The sequence below is a fragment of the Hypomesus transpacificus genome, chromosome 9 (assembly GCF_021917145.1).
Source record: "Hypomesus transpacificus isolate Combined female chromosome 9, fHypTra1, whole genome shotgun sequence".
Lineage (NCBI taxonomy): Eukaryota > Metazoa > Chordata > Actinopteri > Osmeriformes > Osmeridae > Hypomesus > Hypomesus transpacificus.
In genome coordinates, this window is record NC_061068.1 from 21,752,394 (window position 1) to 21,768,421 (window position 16,028).

General features: G+C 43.5%; 3 protein-coding genes across 3 annotated transcripts; 2 read left to right on the forward strand and 1 right to left on the reverse strand.

Annotated features, from left to right (window-relative positions):
• The first annotated feature begins 4,105 nt into the window (after positions 1-4,105).
• LOC124471081 (neuronal acetylcholine receptor subunit alpha-4-like) lies at positions 4,106-6,700 on the forward strand. Its single transcript, XM_047025410.1, has 6 exons — positions 4,106-4,150; positions 4,230-4,339; positions 4,599-5,349; positions 6,174-6,189; positions 6,238-6,365; positions 6,516-6,700. The coding sequence occupies exons 1-6, from the start codon at positions 4,121-4,123 to the stop codon at positions 6,639-6,641; spliced, it is 1,161 nt and encodes a 386-aa protein (XP_046881366.1). The 5' UTR covers positions 4,106-4,120; the 3' UTR covers positions 6,642-6,700.
• A 356-nt stretch (positions 6,701-7,056) lies between these two features.
• On the forward strand, positions 7,057-10,028 carry rab43 (RAB43, member RAS oncogene family). The gene is made up of 3 exons (XM_047025408.1): positions 7,057-7,393; positions 8,174-8,357; positions 8,488-10,028. The coding sequence occupies exons 1-3, from the start codon at positions 7,205-7,207 to the stop codon at positions 8,739-8,741; spliced, it is 627 nt and encodes a 208-aa protein (XP_046881364.1). The 5' UTR covers positions 7,057-7,204; the 3' UTR covers positions 8,742-10,028.
• A 133-nt stretch (positions 10,029-10,161) lies between these two features.
• On the reverse strand, positions 10,162-15,130 carry zgc:77375 (uncharacterized protein LOC402927 homolog). Its single transcript, XM_047025407.1, has 8 exons — positions 14,903-15,130; positions 13,445-13,648; positions 13,131-13,243; positions 12,407-12,500; positions 12,268-12,301; positions 11,908-12,082; positions 11,457-11,645; positions 10,162-11,218 (listed from the first exon to the last, which is right to left on the reverse strand). Exons 1-8 carry the CDS (start codon positions 15,017-15,019, stop codon positions 10,816-10,818), a joined length of 1,329 nt encoding a protein of 442 aa, XP_046881363.1. The 5' UTR covers positions 15,020-15,130; the 3' UTR covers positions 10,162-10,815.
• Between the last annotated feature and the right edge of the window lie 898 nt (positions 15,131-16,028).

A 16,028-nucleotide genomic window follows, 5' to 3' on the forward strand; every position in this document is an offset into this window, starting at 1 on the left:
CCATGCTTGTGAATGTACTCTTGAATGCTGTCTAACTCCAGCTGTTATACTTGTCCCAGTTAGCCCACTGACAGCATGCGCTATAGGTACAGCCAGTAAAAAAAGATTAAAGGGGCCAAGAGGTCTGAGGAAGGTTGAGATTCTAGGGGAGTAGAGCAATATTTCACAGCACTTGCATGTTGCGATGCCTACAAGCCTTAAGGTGGTTTTGTTTTTTAGAGTTGTCTCATGCCAAACATGCACTGTACGACAGACATTAATTTACACTTACTGTGCACTTCAGCTTACTTGAACTGGAAGAATTACTTTCACAGAAGGTCCGTGATATACTTTACACATTCCAAAAATATGAAATCTTTGTTTACAGTGCTATGACTTCATCCATGGTTATTTTTAATGATTTTTTGCTGTCTAAACCAGTGTATGCCAGCATGTTTTGAATCACTGTATGCCATGAATAGGCTTATAGCTTTTACTTATTATGTAGCATATATGTGTAGTAAGACTGTATAATAAACTTTGTATATCAGAATATGCTTGGCCTCAATTGATTAATTGATTGATTGAGTTTTAAAAGAAATGTAAACGAACGGAAAGCATTTACATGTGGTGTGGCTGCTTGCTCAAAAGGGGGCAGTCATTAAACTCAAGTAACAAACATTTAAGCAAGCTTTATCAGAAGATTAGACAAGGTATTTCTATTAACAAGCAGCATCATAAACTATCCATAAAGCCAAGTACATAGATCAAAGAACATTTTAACTGCAGCATCTTGAATGAAATTGGAGGATACAGGGAGGACACGAGGATACCAACAGGTCCACTCTGGCCGTTTGTCTCTGACCTCACCAGACATTTCCCCTGAAATGTGTGAACACACACACACACAAGTACTTACTCAAACATTCTATTCAGTTCTTGTTTCTTTCTTTCTTCCTTTCTCTTTTGTTTCTTTTTCTTGCTCCATCTCTCTCTAGTTCTCTCTCTCTCTGTCGCTCTCTATCGCTCTGTCTCTCGCTCTCTTCCACAGTAACATGGTTTTAAAAGGGATTTTTGTAAACACAATGTGCAGTGAAACATAGACCCAAACAATACCTTGTTGCCGCTCAAGTCTGTGTTCTAGAAGCAAGAAGAATGTGATGGAAATACCTTTTCAATGGGTCTCAACGGTAGGAAAGCCTCTTTGTCCTGAAACCTAACAGGTTTAAGACTATTTCTGTCTTACATCTTATGAAGAGATTTGTCTGTGTATATTTATTTCTTAAAAAGAAAATCATTTGTTTCAAAACATGCCTTAGAAAAAATCAACAGCCTCTCAGGTTTTAGTTTGCAAAACAAATTCTTTGGCTTCGGGTTAGAGAGTTCAGAAAGTCATGTCACGTCGGAGACATTGCTTTCTGTCCTGGTTACATCTGTTAGTCCCCATACAGTATGACCTAGAGGCATGAAGAGGATTCATCGATATTTTGTTTTCTGCTCTGCTGGCCTAGGTCTCCCCAAGGCTGGGAATGCTTTCTGGGTTTTCTATGAACAAGCACTAATGATTTTTTCTCTCTCAGGACATTATTCTACTTGACCACCTTCCACCTCAGCACCAGCCCTGACGCTAGTGAGTCACAGCACGGCTGCTCATATGTGGACAGAACATTGCCTTGACATTTTAAGTGGATCCTTTTTGCATGTAGAATTTGATGGACATCGTTGTACAAGGGAAGGTAATACATTTTGTATTATTTTCTTGAGAGCATCGACAGTAACTTAAACGTATACTGTCTTCTGTTTCCTTGTGTCCTACTCTATGTCTCCATGTCACCTGTACTTGTGTCTCCTGTCTCCTATTCCTCGGTCTCCAGTCCCTGTTCACTTGTCCCCTGTGTCGCTCCCTGTTCACTTGTCCCCCGTGTCGCCAAGGATGAAGAACCAAAGAGATGAACATCTTCACACTCTAAATCTGGATGTCACGAAACGGAGGTGCCATGACACAGGTCGACCAAGGCGGCCTCAGCTTTCCATAATCGTTCTCACAGACACCCTTCTGGGCAGAGTGACAACAAGCTTGTGATGTTTGTGTCCTCCAGAATCCTTTACATAACCTACACTTCAAACTCAAATGAGTGCATCTCTCACACTCTCTTTTCTATTGATGAGTTAGAGTGCATCTCCCCATTGTCCATCAGAGAGAGAGAGAGAGAGAGAGAGAGAGAGAGAGAGAGAGAGAGAGAGAGAGAGAGAGAGAGAGAGAGAGAGAGAGAGAGAGAGAGAGAGAGAGAGAGAGAGAGAGAGAGAGAGAGAGAGAGAGAGAGAGAGAGAGAGAGAGAGAGAGAGAGAGAGAGAGAGTCTAGGTCTCAGGTGCCTAGGGGCTGAGTGTGTCCTGAGTCTGGGGAGTGGAGAGTAAGAGACAGATAGAGAGAGACTGCTTGTGTTTGTCTTTGTGTTGAAAGATTGAAAGGCAGCGAAGAGCAGAGTGAAGCTGTCCTCTCCATAGCCCACTGGAGATGAAGGAGGACACAGAGTGAGGCTTGGGCAGCGATGATGACACAAAGGACGAGAGGAAGATGAAGACGGGAGTTCTGTTTGACCTCAGGAATTCTTTTCCTTTTTTCATGGTCCACAAATCATGCGAAAAGGGAAGCCTTAGAGTGAATTCAAGAGTGGATTCTGAAGATAAGACGACAGCCATGCTTTGGCTTTCAGCAGCTTTGATCACAGCTTCCAATCCTTCAGGATGAAGAGTAGGGCAAATTGAAAATCAATATGACTGTCTGCTATTTGTGAAATATTATACAGAGAACAAGGGGATCAAGCCCTACACAAACTAGGAAAAACATATTTACAAGTCATAAAAGAGAGTTCCTTAAATATTTTAACATCTGGGCAAGATCAAGTTGATCAAAGAAGTAAAAGACAACATGAAAATGTTTCTTTTGTTTTGCTCCAGTGTTTTGAGAATTGTGATGTTTTCTTCTTTCTTCTTTCTTCCTCTTCAAGGTAAGCTTCAACTCTTCACAGATACGGGCTTGTTGCTTTCATAATGGTATTGTTTTTTGTCCATAAAAGGAATTTCTAAGAGGTGTTCATTCCATTTGTGCTCCTCTGTAAGGAAAATGGCCGGGTTTCCCAGATTCGTTAGGAAGCTCTTAACGCTAAGATCTTCTTAAGAACGTTCTAAGAACGTTCTAAGAACGTTCGAGAGCGCCCTTAGAACGTTCTTAAGACGCTCTTAGCGTTAACAGCTTCTTTACGAATCTGGGAAACCCGGCCAATGTATGTGTGTACAACCTGAAGGGTTGTTGATGCACACATCGTGGATATCAGACAAACCATGGAAGCCCATGAAACCATTTTGGTTTCAACGATCATTTATGTATATGAAACAGAGTGTTGTGTGTTTTTGGAATCAGCACATTATGTATCATCAAGATACACTGTACCCTTTGTCTCAGCTGTTACTCTGTGTTGTAGTCACATTATGAATGAGAAGGGGATGGAAGTGTTTGTCTAAAGTATATCCTTCAAGTTCATTAAAAGATCGTAATTAGATATTAAATAAAAAAGGAAAGCAAAAAAATTGCAATGGCCAGTGACAGAGAAAATGGGATGAATAAAAACACACAAGAGAAATAATCCCTTCAGAATGCTGTTGATCCACTGCTTTTCAGAAAGGTAGAACCCAGTTCAATGGTCTCCATTGTCTTCCTTTTTCGGAACTAATCAGATCAGTGAAGAATATCAATTACTCTTAGACCATAATGTATTCAATGCCATTACTATGTATATCTTCTCCTCTTCCTCCTCTTCCTCCTCCTGCTCCTCTTCCTCCTCCTGCTCCTCCTCTTCGTCTCCCCCCCCCTCCAGTGAGCTGCCACCCCAGGGCCAGGGCACAGGCAGAGGACCGTCTTCTGAAGACTCTCTTTGGTCGCTACAACAAGCTGGCGCGGCCTGTGGCCAACACGTCTGACGCAGTGAGGGTTCGCTTCGGCTTGTCCATCGCTCAGCTTATCGACGTGGTAAAGGCCCTCCGTTCTCGGCGCTTCGCTCTGCCCTGTGACGCCAGCACTCCGCAGCGCATTTCGACTGAGTCTTCTTTCTTTCTTGTTCATTTTAGGACGAGAAGAATCAGATGATGACCACTAATGTCTGGGTGAAACAAGTGAGTTGCTGTTCCTACCTCAAGTCATCAGCGGCGGAGTTTGTTGCGATGTTGTAAAATGGTGGTGTGGTTCCTCCAGGAGTGGTATGATTACAAGCTCAGGTGGAACCCCAGGGAGTATGAGAACGTCACGTCCATCCGGATCCCGTCCCAGATCATCTGGAGGCCCGACATTGTTCTCTACAACAAGTAGGCTCCTCACCGTGCACATACATACAGTACTGACCTGTGCTGAAAATAACATGCGAGAGAAATCAAATGAAGAACCATGAAAATGAGAACCACGAGTGTTGCATTTCACTGAACTTGCTAAATGAATAATTACATTTGCGAAAATGAGAACCGCTGACACTAAGAGGTGGGGGGAGCAAATATACCCTCGACTTTCCTGGCTTGGCTTCTCGTCAACGTTGGTTCGGATTTTCCTAGTCCTTCTTCTCCTCCACAGTGCAGACGGGGACTTTGCCGTGACCCACCTGACCAAAGCCCACCTGTACCACGACGGCTGGATCAAGTGGACGCCCCCGGCCATCTACAAGTCCTCCTGCTCCATGGACGTCACCTTCTTCCCCTTTGACCAGCAGAACTGCACCATGAAGTTTGGCTCGTGGACGTACGACCGCGCCAAGATCGACCTGGTCAGCATGGCCAGCGACGTGGACCAGCAGGACTACTGGGAGAGCGGCGAGTGGGTCCTCGTCAGCGCCGTGGGCAACTACAACGTCAAGAAGTACGAGTGCTGCGCCGAGACCTACTCGGACATCACCTACTCCTTCCTGATCCGGAGGCTGCCTCTCTTCTACACCATCAACCTGATCGTCCCCTGCCTGCTCATCTCCTTTCTCACCGTGCTGGTCTTCTACCTGCCCTCCGACTGCGGGGAGAAGGTCACCCTCTGCATCTCCGTCCTCCTCTCCCTCACCGTGTTCCTCCTCCTCATCACCGAGATCATCCCGTCCACCTCGCTCGTCATCCCCCTCATCGGCGAGTACCTGCTCTTCACCATGATCTTCGTCACGCTCTCCATCATGATCACCATCTTCGTGCTCAACGTGCATCACCGCTCGCGGCGCACGCACACCATGCCCCGCTGGGTCGGCACCGTCTTCCTGGAGCTGGTCCCTCGCTTCCTGTGCATTCAGCGGCCGGTCAGGAACGACCGCAAGCGGCAGGGGGAGGTGAGGCAAAAGAGGGCCAGCGTCCCCACCCTCTGGGCGAGCGTTGAGGCTGAGGTCGAGGCGGAGCTGAACCCTACCTCTCCCCATGGCACCCTGAACATCCTAAACCAACTTGCCCGCTCACCATCTCTCTCCCAAGGTCAACCCACTGAAGGCTCCCTGCCCACACCACCATGGCCGGTAGGTAGCCTAGAGGTCAAAGGTTAGAGCTTGAAACTAGAGGGAAAGTCTGCCCTCCGGGAATTGACTTTGAAGCGGATGAGAGGTAACACTGTGCTGTTCTCCTGCAGCCCCAGCCGAGGCCGTCGGTGGTCCGATCCCCCAGCCTGTACTCTGTCCTCCTGGAGGAACCAGCGTCACAGACGGGTGGGTCTCCTCCCTCCCTCCGGCCCCCCCAGCCCCTGGCCAGAGGTCAGCAACAGCAGGCCCGGCCTAAGACGCGCTCCCTCAGTGTGCAGTACGGTCTGGGGGAGAGGCCCCAGAGCAGTGACCGCTGTCGCTCCCGCAGCATCCAGTACAGCTGCCTGCATGAGGAGGCCTCGAAGGTGACCGTATGAATGTCTGTGTGTGTGTGTGTGTGTGCTATATATGTGTGTGTGTGTGTGTGTGTGTGTGTGTGTGTGTGTGTGTGTGTGTGTGTGTGTGTGTGTGTGTGTGTGTGTGCTGTGTGTGTGTGTGTGTGTGTGTGCTGTGTGTGTGTGTGTGTGTGCTCTGTGTGTATTTTAAGTTTCTTTCCAAATGAATACGATCGCACACACATTTCCTGTTAACTGTATTTACTGTATTTACAGGGCAATGGCGGGAGCCAGTGTAAGCCAGCGGTTCAGTTCCCATGCCAGTCGCAGAGGGAGAGGAGGAGGCGTAGCTGTCCAGTCCTGAGTAAGCACCACCCATCCCAGAATGAGCTAGCCCAGACTGCAGGCGCCTGCAGCTCCAGAGACCTGCGACTTCTTTCCCTCTCGCCCTCCTTGAAAATGGCCGTAGATGGGGTTCAGTACATCGCTGACCACCTCCGAGCTGAGGACATTGACTTCTCTGTAAGTCTTTTTTGTTTGGTAACCAGTTGGTTTTGCCATTTTAATGGTGTTTGAATGTCTTAGCTTAAAACTGCCATTCCTATTCTCACTGAATGGACAATGTCAACTTTTTCCTCTGGAAAAGTATTTTTTATTTACCTTGCTTTGCAGGTGAAACAGGAGTGGAAGTATGTAGCCATGGTAATGGACCGCATCTTCCTTTGGATGTTCATCTTGGTGTGCATTCTGGGAACTGTAGGCCTTTTTCTCCCAGCCTGGCTTGCTGGAATGATCTAGTATATAACACAGAGAAGAGGAAGCCAGAATATGACTCAACAGAAATGTTCAGTTCAGCAAAGTAGCCTTATTATGGTTTCTTGTGTACTCATATTCATGTAAACAGTCACATAAAGTAGTGTAATGTAAAATAAATATGATGATAAAACCTATGTTGAAATGACTTGTGTGTCTTGTGTAATTCCCCTTAAGTAGCCTACATGTAATGCAAGAAAATGTGTTGAAATGTGTCAAGTAGACCAGATCAGCTTCAGTAAAAATTCAAGCATTCTTTAAGAAAACGTTTTAAAAGGACAAAATCGCAAAGGGATTTTAGTTACTTGTACTTCATCACTTTGTGTAAATGGATCGACTCGATCGAATGACAACACCAAAAAACATTGGAATCAGGCGCAGCCAGGATACCTAAACAGGATTGCTCTTCCCTTCCGCGTTGGCAATTTCGCAGGTGCCGACTTTCCACGTCAGTTCTCAAATCAGGCTTTGTAAGCAAAACATTCATGCTATTTATATAATTGTACCGTTATCCGAACAATCAAGGACCATCGCCAGCTATAGCGACGATGTCATTACTAGAATGTGAAGATAATTATGACTTCGTATTCAAAATAGTTTTAGTGGGAGATGTCGGTGTTGGCAAAACTTGCGTGGTTCAACGTTTTAAGACTGGTATATTTATCGAAAGACAAGGAAACACAATTGGAGTGGACTTTACCATGAAGACCATGGAAATTCAAGGAAAGAGAATAAAGGTTCGTGGGCTTAGATGATATTATGTAATAGGATGGTTGTTTCACAATAATCCAAGTAAACAAAATGTTTGATGTCATCATGCAGTGTTGTCAAAATAGCTTCCTGTACAGCTACTTAGCCAGTCTCTACACGTACAAGCGGACAATACTTCATTTACAAAATCATAGGCTATAGAATGATCCCTTATGTTTTGCTAAAAAAAATCCAAATCAGCAATACGTCAAAATGTTGAGATGTCGTGTTTTTATTATGTGACGGGTTTACTAGAACGTATTAAATGTGAACGTGGGACCGCTCAACTTGACTAAATGTGTTACTGATTAATGCAGGCTTTTCTCTTAGGAATCTTCCATAGATGCCTTGTTGTCCGTGGCCTGGTCAACACACATCAGCACTTTTTTATCAATGACGTGACCGTTTGGGGTGATTGTGTTCAGCGTTAGCCATGGATTGATGTGTTTTTAGGACAACAACGTTGATTAATGTTAATACCAGTGTGTTGTAAGGACATGTTTTCCAGACAATGGCGGGTTCATAGTTTGGTTTATGTGGTATTATGATTAGGCCTTGGCCTATTTCATTCTCAAATCTTCAAAAAATGTATTGACTCCAAAGGAGGAGCCATGCATCAACACATGATCAGTATGTACACGACAAAGGTGATCGATTTTCAAAGAGTCTCTGTTATCAGTTCCTGTCATTCTAACCTGTGACCCTATACCAACAAAAGCAGTGTCTGTCTTTTACTTGACCCTATATGTTCTGTTTTTCTATCTCAGTTGCAGATCTGGGACACTGCAGGACAGGAGCGCTTCCGCACCATCACCCAGAGCTACTATCGCAGCACCAATGGCGCCATCATCACCTACGACGTCACCAGAAAGGCCTCTTTCCTGGCGGTGCCCAAATGGATGGAAGACGTGAAGAAATACGGAGGTTCCAACATTGTGCCACTTCTTATTGGTTAGTCTGTACATTTGTAATCCATTCGCCAACCCCTTACCACCCGTGAATGTATAGTGATATCTTAGCTACTCTCTTCTCCAAAGACCTCGACCGTTCTGACACAGGTTATTGACCCGTCGCTTCACAGGTAATAAATCGGACCTGACTGACTTGCGCGAGGTGCCCTATGAGGACGCCCAGACCATGGCCCACCAGCTGGAGTTCATCAGTGCCATTGAGACGTCCGCCAAAGACTCCAGCAACGTGGACGAGGCCTTCGCCAAGATGGCCGCCGAGCTCATCCTCAGACACGGGGGCCCCATGTTCAATGAGAACGTGACTGACAGTTTTAAACTGAACAGCAAGGATGTCTCTGTTGACGGCTGGGGTTGTGGCTGTTAATGTGTTCTAGAACGTTTTCTTCCCCCCCCGATGGAGCCACCCAGGTGGGTGCCATTCTGAAGGGTGTTTGTGGTGAAAATCAAGCGGGTGATTGAACAGAATGAAGGGTTTCACTTGTATTTGAGCGGTTCAATCAGGCTCGTTTTTGGCGATTCGATTGGTAGCAGTTGGTAGATGCGTTTGATGTGATGTAGCTGTCCTTTAGCAGAGGATTATGCATGTGACTGTTGCTATTGAGCAACACTTTTCTATAATTTTAGAACAACCGCACAGGGAAGGTAGTGTGGAGCAACCCCAACCCCAGTGTGCTCTGCCTACCAGCCTGTTTTTAGTGACAAGCCTATTTTGTATGGACCGTGACTAGTATGTGGAGAGAGGTATGATTGTGCTAGATGACTTCAGAGATTAGCCTGTGTAATCCTGGCTAGTATGGGCTATACCAGGATAACAAAGATAGTGCTTGAAGAGGTCAGGGTAAATACAATAGGCTTTGGGAAATGATTTGCACAGTTATTTCTCTCAACTATCCTGGTTTGAAGTTATGCAGTTTGCCAATGAGAGTTGTTCAAGTGGTGTTTTTGCACATGAAATTGGGATTCCGAAGTGCCATTTCAGGATCGTAATTTCTCTCTCTCTTTGAAAAGCACGGTGTCGCCGCTGTGTTACCTTAGTCTAATGGAGGGAGTGTCCTGAGTGAATAGTGGGTCTAAGATGGAGTAAAGTGCTGTTGACAAACTAGCATCACACTTCAAACACTCACCTGAATTTAGTGATCAGAGTGGAGGCCTGCCGTTGTATTTCCTCATTTTATAAAACAAATATCAGGAAGTATCAGGAACTATTTGTCATGATTTATATATGTATGTTTGTGTGAAGTCATATCATCTTTACTCTTATTGTTATCGTATGAATACTTATTTGAGATGTGAACATTTGTGAATGTATCTAAGGGATAGTTGTTTATAATATGACCAAGATGAGTGCCTTTATCTTTTCACCATATCTTGTGAACCACATGCGGCAAGTTATCTTAGTACAAGGTTTTCAAAGATGACCATTTAAGATTATTTAATTGTTCAACAAAACAACAAGATTTTAAAGCTAAATTCTAAAAATAATTTATCTGAGGGGGGTGGGTCAAATAATGTGTTACTATGCAATTTTATCACAGGTCTTCATATCAAACAGATGCTTTTGTCAGTGAATGTTGTTTCTTAATCTTTCTATCTTGATACATAATGCTCAGAATGATCTGTTCATATTGAATTAAATGCCATTTTGGGAGAATTTAAGTCTTATGGCTGGTTTGATACACTTAAGGCTACACTACAAGTCTGAACTGAATAGTTTATTCATCAAGGCAGGCTAACTTCTAGAATACGGAATTCAAACTGAACACAATAAAATAAATGCCCCTTCGAAAAGTTTAGTTATTTATTCTGAACAGTACATTTAGACAAAATATATTCTTAAATATTGTTAATCTTGAATTGTTAATAAAATAAATAACCTAATATGTAACCTAAATATGCTGGTCATTTGCTTCACAGTGATGTCACTTTCCTAAAGTATCTAAAGTTCCAAAATATCTAGAGAACATAAAAGTCCTTTCCAACAATTTTAGATGCTATTTACACAATTGTATACATGGACAGGGCTGCACACTAGTAAACAACAATCAGTACAAGAAGATCAAATAAGTACAGAAATGACAGGACTTTTAAGTTAAGGCACAGTAAAAAAAAAAGTACCAGGATGGTCAATTGGCAATAAAATGTTGCTCCATCCTTCACATACAGTGTACACTTTTCTGAAAGCATGTAGTGCAATTTGGACTGACTTCAATACTTTGGAAAATCAGTCTAACTCCTCTGTTTACAAGGTATGCAAACATTTGTTGTGCTTAGTTTCATGGTTTTATAAATACACATATGCAAAGCAAAGAGCATTGGCAAAAATATAGTTAAATGTCTACATGTAAAAAAAAAACAACAAAAAAACTAAGATAATTATCCTGCGTTGTTTTAAGTATGTTCTTACATCAGATTTTGTTTCCCCGAATTCACCCTTACGATCAAAGTCTGGAAGCAGCAAACTTCTCCTGCTCAAATATGAGTTCCACGGCTGCGTCCACGTCCTGTACGATATGGCCCGGCTCCACCAGGGAGGGGTGGAAGCGGAAGTCTCGGTGGCCGTGGAACACTGTCTCCTTGATGCTGCTGTTGGAGTCCATGGGCACCTCGGTATGGGGGTTGTAGACCCCGGTGCAGACCAGGATAGACTTGCAGGTGGTGGCAGAGGGGGAGGCCAGCTCACTCTCCCAGGCCATATCCATGTCCTCCTCCTGGGGCAGGGTTTTGGAAGGGCCGGTGCCGGCCGCCACCCTGGTGGCCACCTTGGCACTGTGCCTGGTCGCACGCTCCTCCAGGTAGCCATTGTAAAGGTTGGCTCCATAGATGTCCGTCATGAGGTTGTCACTGGATCATGTTGAAAAAGGTCGTTAGTCCTTTTTCCTTCATATGATGCTTGTCATATGACAACAAAATAAACAGAAATTTCCTTTGAGGGGAAACAATTATCATAACTTAACATAACATATCTTAACTTGTCAAAGCAATTAACAAAGTGTGTGGGGAGGGGTGGGACTCTCTTCCAGGAGATCTGTATTAGTCTGCTGTAACAGCCTTCTAGATGCTACCTGAGCTGGTTTCTTACCCAATGGCGTAGAGGGACCTTATGGGCATCCTCCAGCCCCTCTCAGCAGCCTGCTCTCTGATCAGGAACTCAGCAAAGTGGTAGGTCAGCTCACTGGGCTTCCCCATCAGAGCCTCGTACTTCAGCTCCTGGCCCGTGATCTTCCTGTAGAGGCTCTCCAGACACACCAGGAACGTCCCATGGCCAAACCTGCCGGTCAAAGGACAGGCCTTCAACTCAGACCAGGGACATTCAACCAATACACTGTATGTTTAGAATTGGTAAGCTGATAACGCTACATTATCTTGTAGCGTTAAGGTCACTCATCATTTTTTTTTTTTGTGGGATACTGAAGGATGAAAATCACTCAACTGAGGGTGATTGTAGCCAGCACTGGGGTATAACTACCAGCTGGTATAAAAACTAGCACTGGGGTATAACTTATGGTAATGTAAGTTGTGGAAGACATTACCTGGGTGAGTGAGCTTCAGCCATCCACATGAGGTCCATATTACAGGCTAGCAGAGGCAGGTGGGCAGAGTGATGGCTCACATAGGGATTATTCAGGTTGCCATTAGTCAACAACACGTCAATAATCAGCTGGAGGTTGGTCTCCCATCGAATGGGCTCCCCAAAGAGAATGACCGCTTCAATAGGACAGACAGGCACACAACAAAATAGAAGGTTTTAGTATGTGTAAGTGCTTTGTAACTTATATATATACATATATATATATATATATATATATATATATATATATAAAAACATAAACATATATTTGTTGTGATTTTTTCTTTTTTTTTAAGGTCAAATACGAAAATATTTCAAGTACCTTCGATTTGTGGAATGTTCAAAAAGGGTGAAGCCTGTAACAAGAAAACAGACCCATTGCTGCACATGCTGTCACTGTCAGCCATAACACCCTTTTCTCACAAACAACAGTATTACACAGGACAGGCTAGGGAACATACCGGGAGATTGGGCCTCCTGTTGTGATCTACCATGTCCAGCAGAGGGAAGTGTTCCCTCAACATGTCGATGCTCAACACATTCTTGAAGCCAAGGCTAACAGAACAGGTCAAGGATGAATTGTAAGAGAAAACTCTGGAATAGCAACTTGAATGGCCTGGAATACCTTACTTTAAATTATACGAAGACGATACTGACACAGACTGTCCGACTGACATGGGTAGATTGTAGCTCTGTCCGGCACTGCCTGTAAGCTGTTATTTGTCAGCTTTTATGTCTTAAAATAAAGATAGGCTCATCACTGCAAGACAAATCTTGTTGACTGTGCCTTCCCCCAAAATGTCCCAAAGATCTTCGTGCCACATTGCGTAAGCATTCATTAGGTTGTGTCCTGGCTGCCTACCCCATAATCACAGACCACCAGCCATCCGTTTAATCTATCAGGAGAAGATGAACTGAGTTACACAACTGCCAGATGCACAAGCAAGTTGTCCAACATACTCAATGTAACCCACCTCTAGGAATACATGCTTACACTAGCAAGACAACTCAGATTATCATAACAATTACAATCACCTTTCAGTATTTATACCTCTATGATCAAGAAACAGGCTTAATTATTCCTATTACACAAATGTTTGATTATCCAACTTAAATAATGACATTGCTGTAGTTAAGTCAACCTATTTGCCAGATCGTCTGAGCAACCAGAAACCTGAAGGATACTTCTTGGCAATGTCCAACACTGGGCCTTGTCCAGAGACCAGGACACATTTGTCGTGGTATTTTCTGAACATTCTCAGAGGACTGTGAGACAGCATGACCTGGTCTTGCGAAATCTGCAATACAAATGTTAAACAAGTACATTTGAAAATGGAAGAGTGTGTGTTGAATCCTAATCTAGGATTATAGTATAAATTCCAAGGCCGTGTGTTGCACTTTTCAGCTCTCCTGGGGGAAAGAGGAGAGGAGATGAGCAAAGACAGCTGGGCTTTTTAAGCATTTTTTTCAACAAATACAGAACTGATCACCAGACTTACAGGAACTCCTAAGATGTGGGAAAGCTGATCTGCCTTTTTCTGACGCAGACAGTTCCCTGCGTTGGTCACAAACACGACAGGGACCAAGAACTGTCCCCGGGAGTCGACCAGCTTCTGAAAAGCCTTCTTGGCAGCAGGGATGGGAGTCTTGCCTCTCACCAGGACCCCGTCGATGTCAAACAGCAAGCCAAAGTCAGGCTGCAGCTGTGAGCAAGAGGAGCACAATCCCATATTACGGAGGAACTGATAAAGCTGTGCAGGCCATGTATGAAGTCTGCAGGCTGTGCTTTCTCTGATAGCTGTCCTGATAAAACAAGGATACTTTAAAGTTCAAAATGTGGAAGTTAGGGAATGACAAGAATATTAGTATGGAGTCTCACAAAATGAACTTGGGCTCATGTTGACACAGATGTGATGTGACAGACCCTCAAAAAGAGGACATGTCAGAACAGCTCCTGACAAATCTCTTCTTATAAAACAATCACGTGTGATTCCACAGCTATGATCTTTGGGTGGCTTTTTGTCTCTATTTGTGTTTTGATAAGAATGATTTTCCGACTCTCACGCACTTAGGGATTAGCACAAACATCTGTGCCTTTCCCCATTTAGAACATTTGTCTATCTCAGCAAATACGATCCTTGTCACCATCAATCCTTTTGTTTTGTTTGTGAAAACAATTTTGTTTTCAGTATCCCATTTGATCTGCTTGTGTTCTTTACTGTGGGAAAATGCCTATGCCTTATCAAAGCACATATATATTTAAAGCTTCATGCTATTTTGAACTGTGTATCATTAATTGTATGCCCTCATGCACAAAACACAGATGCTTTCCAGAATGCATAAACAAGCTATTTGAAACATGAGAGATGCATGATATTATGCAATACACTTGTATTAAATCTTGGGTTTTGTCTATTACTGAAATCATATTAAGCTCTGCTTCGTCCTTAAAGGTTATGGGAGTCGTGGGCTTCATGACCTAGGCTATAGAAAGGCAGTAGGGCATGGGAATGTAGAAAATGTTCTCAACGCAATCACGTGAGGCATGTACAGACTATACTATATCCAATCACATGCCTGACCTCTTTTCTCTGGTTGGGACATTGTCATGACTCAACCCATTGGTTGAGTCATTTTGTCAATATGGGAAAGAATAGCATAGATTGACATAGAAATTGAACATAAAATAAAACAGACGAATATAATTAATTAACTGAAAAAAGGGTAGTTGAATAAAAGCAATGCATGCCTGATGGGGAAATATGAGTAATTAGACATTATATCTAAGAGTGGTTGTTTTACCTCGAGTACATGAATGATCAATTTAATACATCATACATTGTTACATATTACCTGGTCGTATTAGACTCACCAATACTTTATGGTATTCATTTAACAATGTAGCTGGTTCACAAACATGGTTCGTACATCAGTATTGAAGTGTAATCTCTGACTACCTTGCCCTTAGACGTCGCCGTTCCGCACATTCCACAGCTTGTCAATAGAGTTCCTCGTTCAACTTGCCGTCTGCACAAAGTATTCGCAGCCCGGTGTAAAACAGTAAGGGCTTTCATTTTAGTTCTTGAAAAATGGAGATCACTTCACAGATTCAAGTTCATATCCAGCTCCATCGTTCTGAAAGCCCCTCATATATCCTTGGAGGCTGAATTATGTGACGACACAGGAGGAGGTCCGAAGAGGACGGGAAGAAATGTCAACGTCTTGTCTGTCGCAGCAAGAATGCCGGGTTATTATGGCTCTCATTCTCAAATTTTTGTCATTATGCCTTTATGGAGTTAGACTTTTACATTTTAAAGTGCGTTTGAAAGAATGAAAATATTAACGGCTCACTCGGTTCAGTTGTTGCCTGCAGAGCGTAAACAAAAGACTCACCAAAGCATAAAATTCGTTGCTGTCATTTTGCATAATCACATACTAACCCCTTACCCAACCCCTTGATTCCCAAAACATTTTTTTTCCTGCATTAACTTAGATAAACATGACAGAGTTCAAATAGCCAATCTCTTAAATGTTCCAAGCAGTGTCCCAGTCCAACTCTGAATCAAAGTAAACTAGGTCATCTGCCATTTCTTATAGGAAGTAATGAAAGGCATTATCCAATCATGCGTTCCATGGAGTATGATATAGTAGACAGAAGGACACAAAGTCAACTGGATAAACCATGAACTACAATAGCTTCTTTTACTAATGAAATGACCAGAACAATTCTCTCTACAAGAGTCTAAGCAGACAATATAATCATTGGAATCGAGTTCACAGCGGAATATAGACTGTCATTACTACACTGGCTCACGCATGACCGAATGCATGATCTTTTGCAAAGAAAATGGGACAAGCACATTTCTAATGACAAGATTAGATTGCGCCTAAATGGAGAAAGCGTGAGGCCGGTCGCTCCAAGCCTCCCTCGGGTCGACAAGTCACATGGACCAGTCTGTCTCCAATCACGTGTAATTGAGACTTTTAAATTGAAAACCCGCCACTTTGTGATCAAGGACTGTGAGTCTAGAGCAGCAGCATGAAGGATCTCATTAATGACCGGGGAGAGGAATCAGTAGCTGA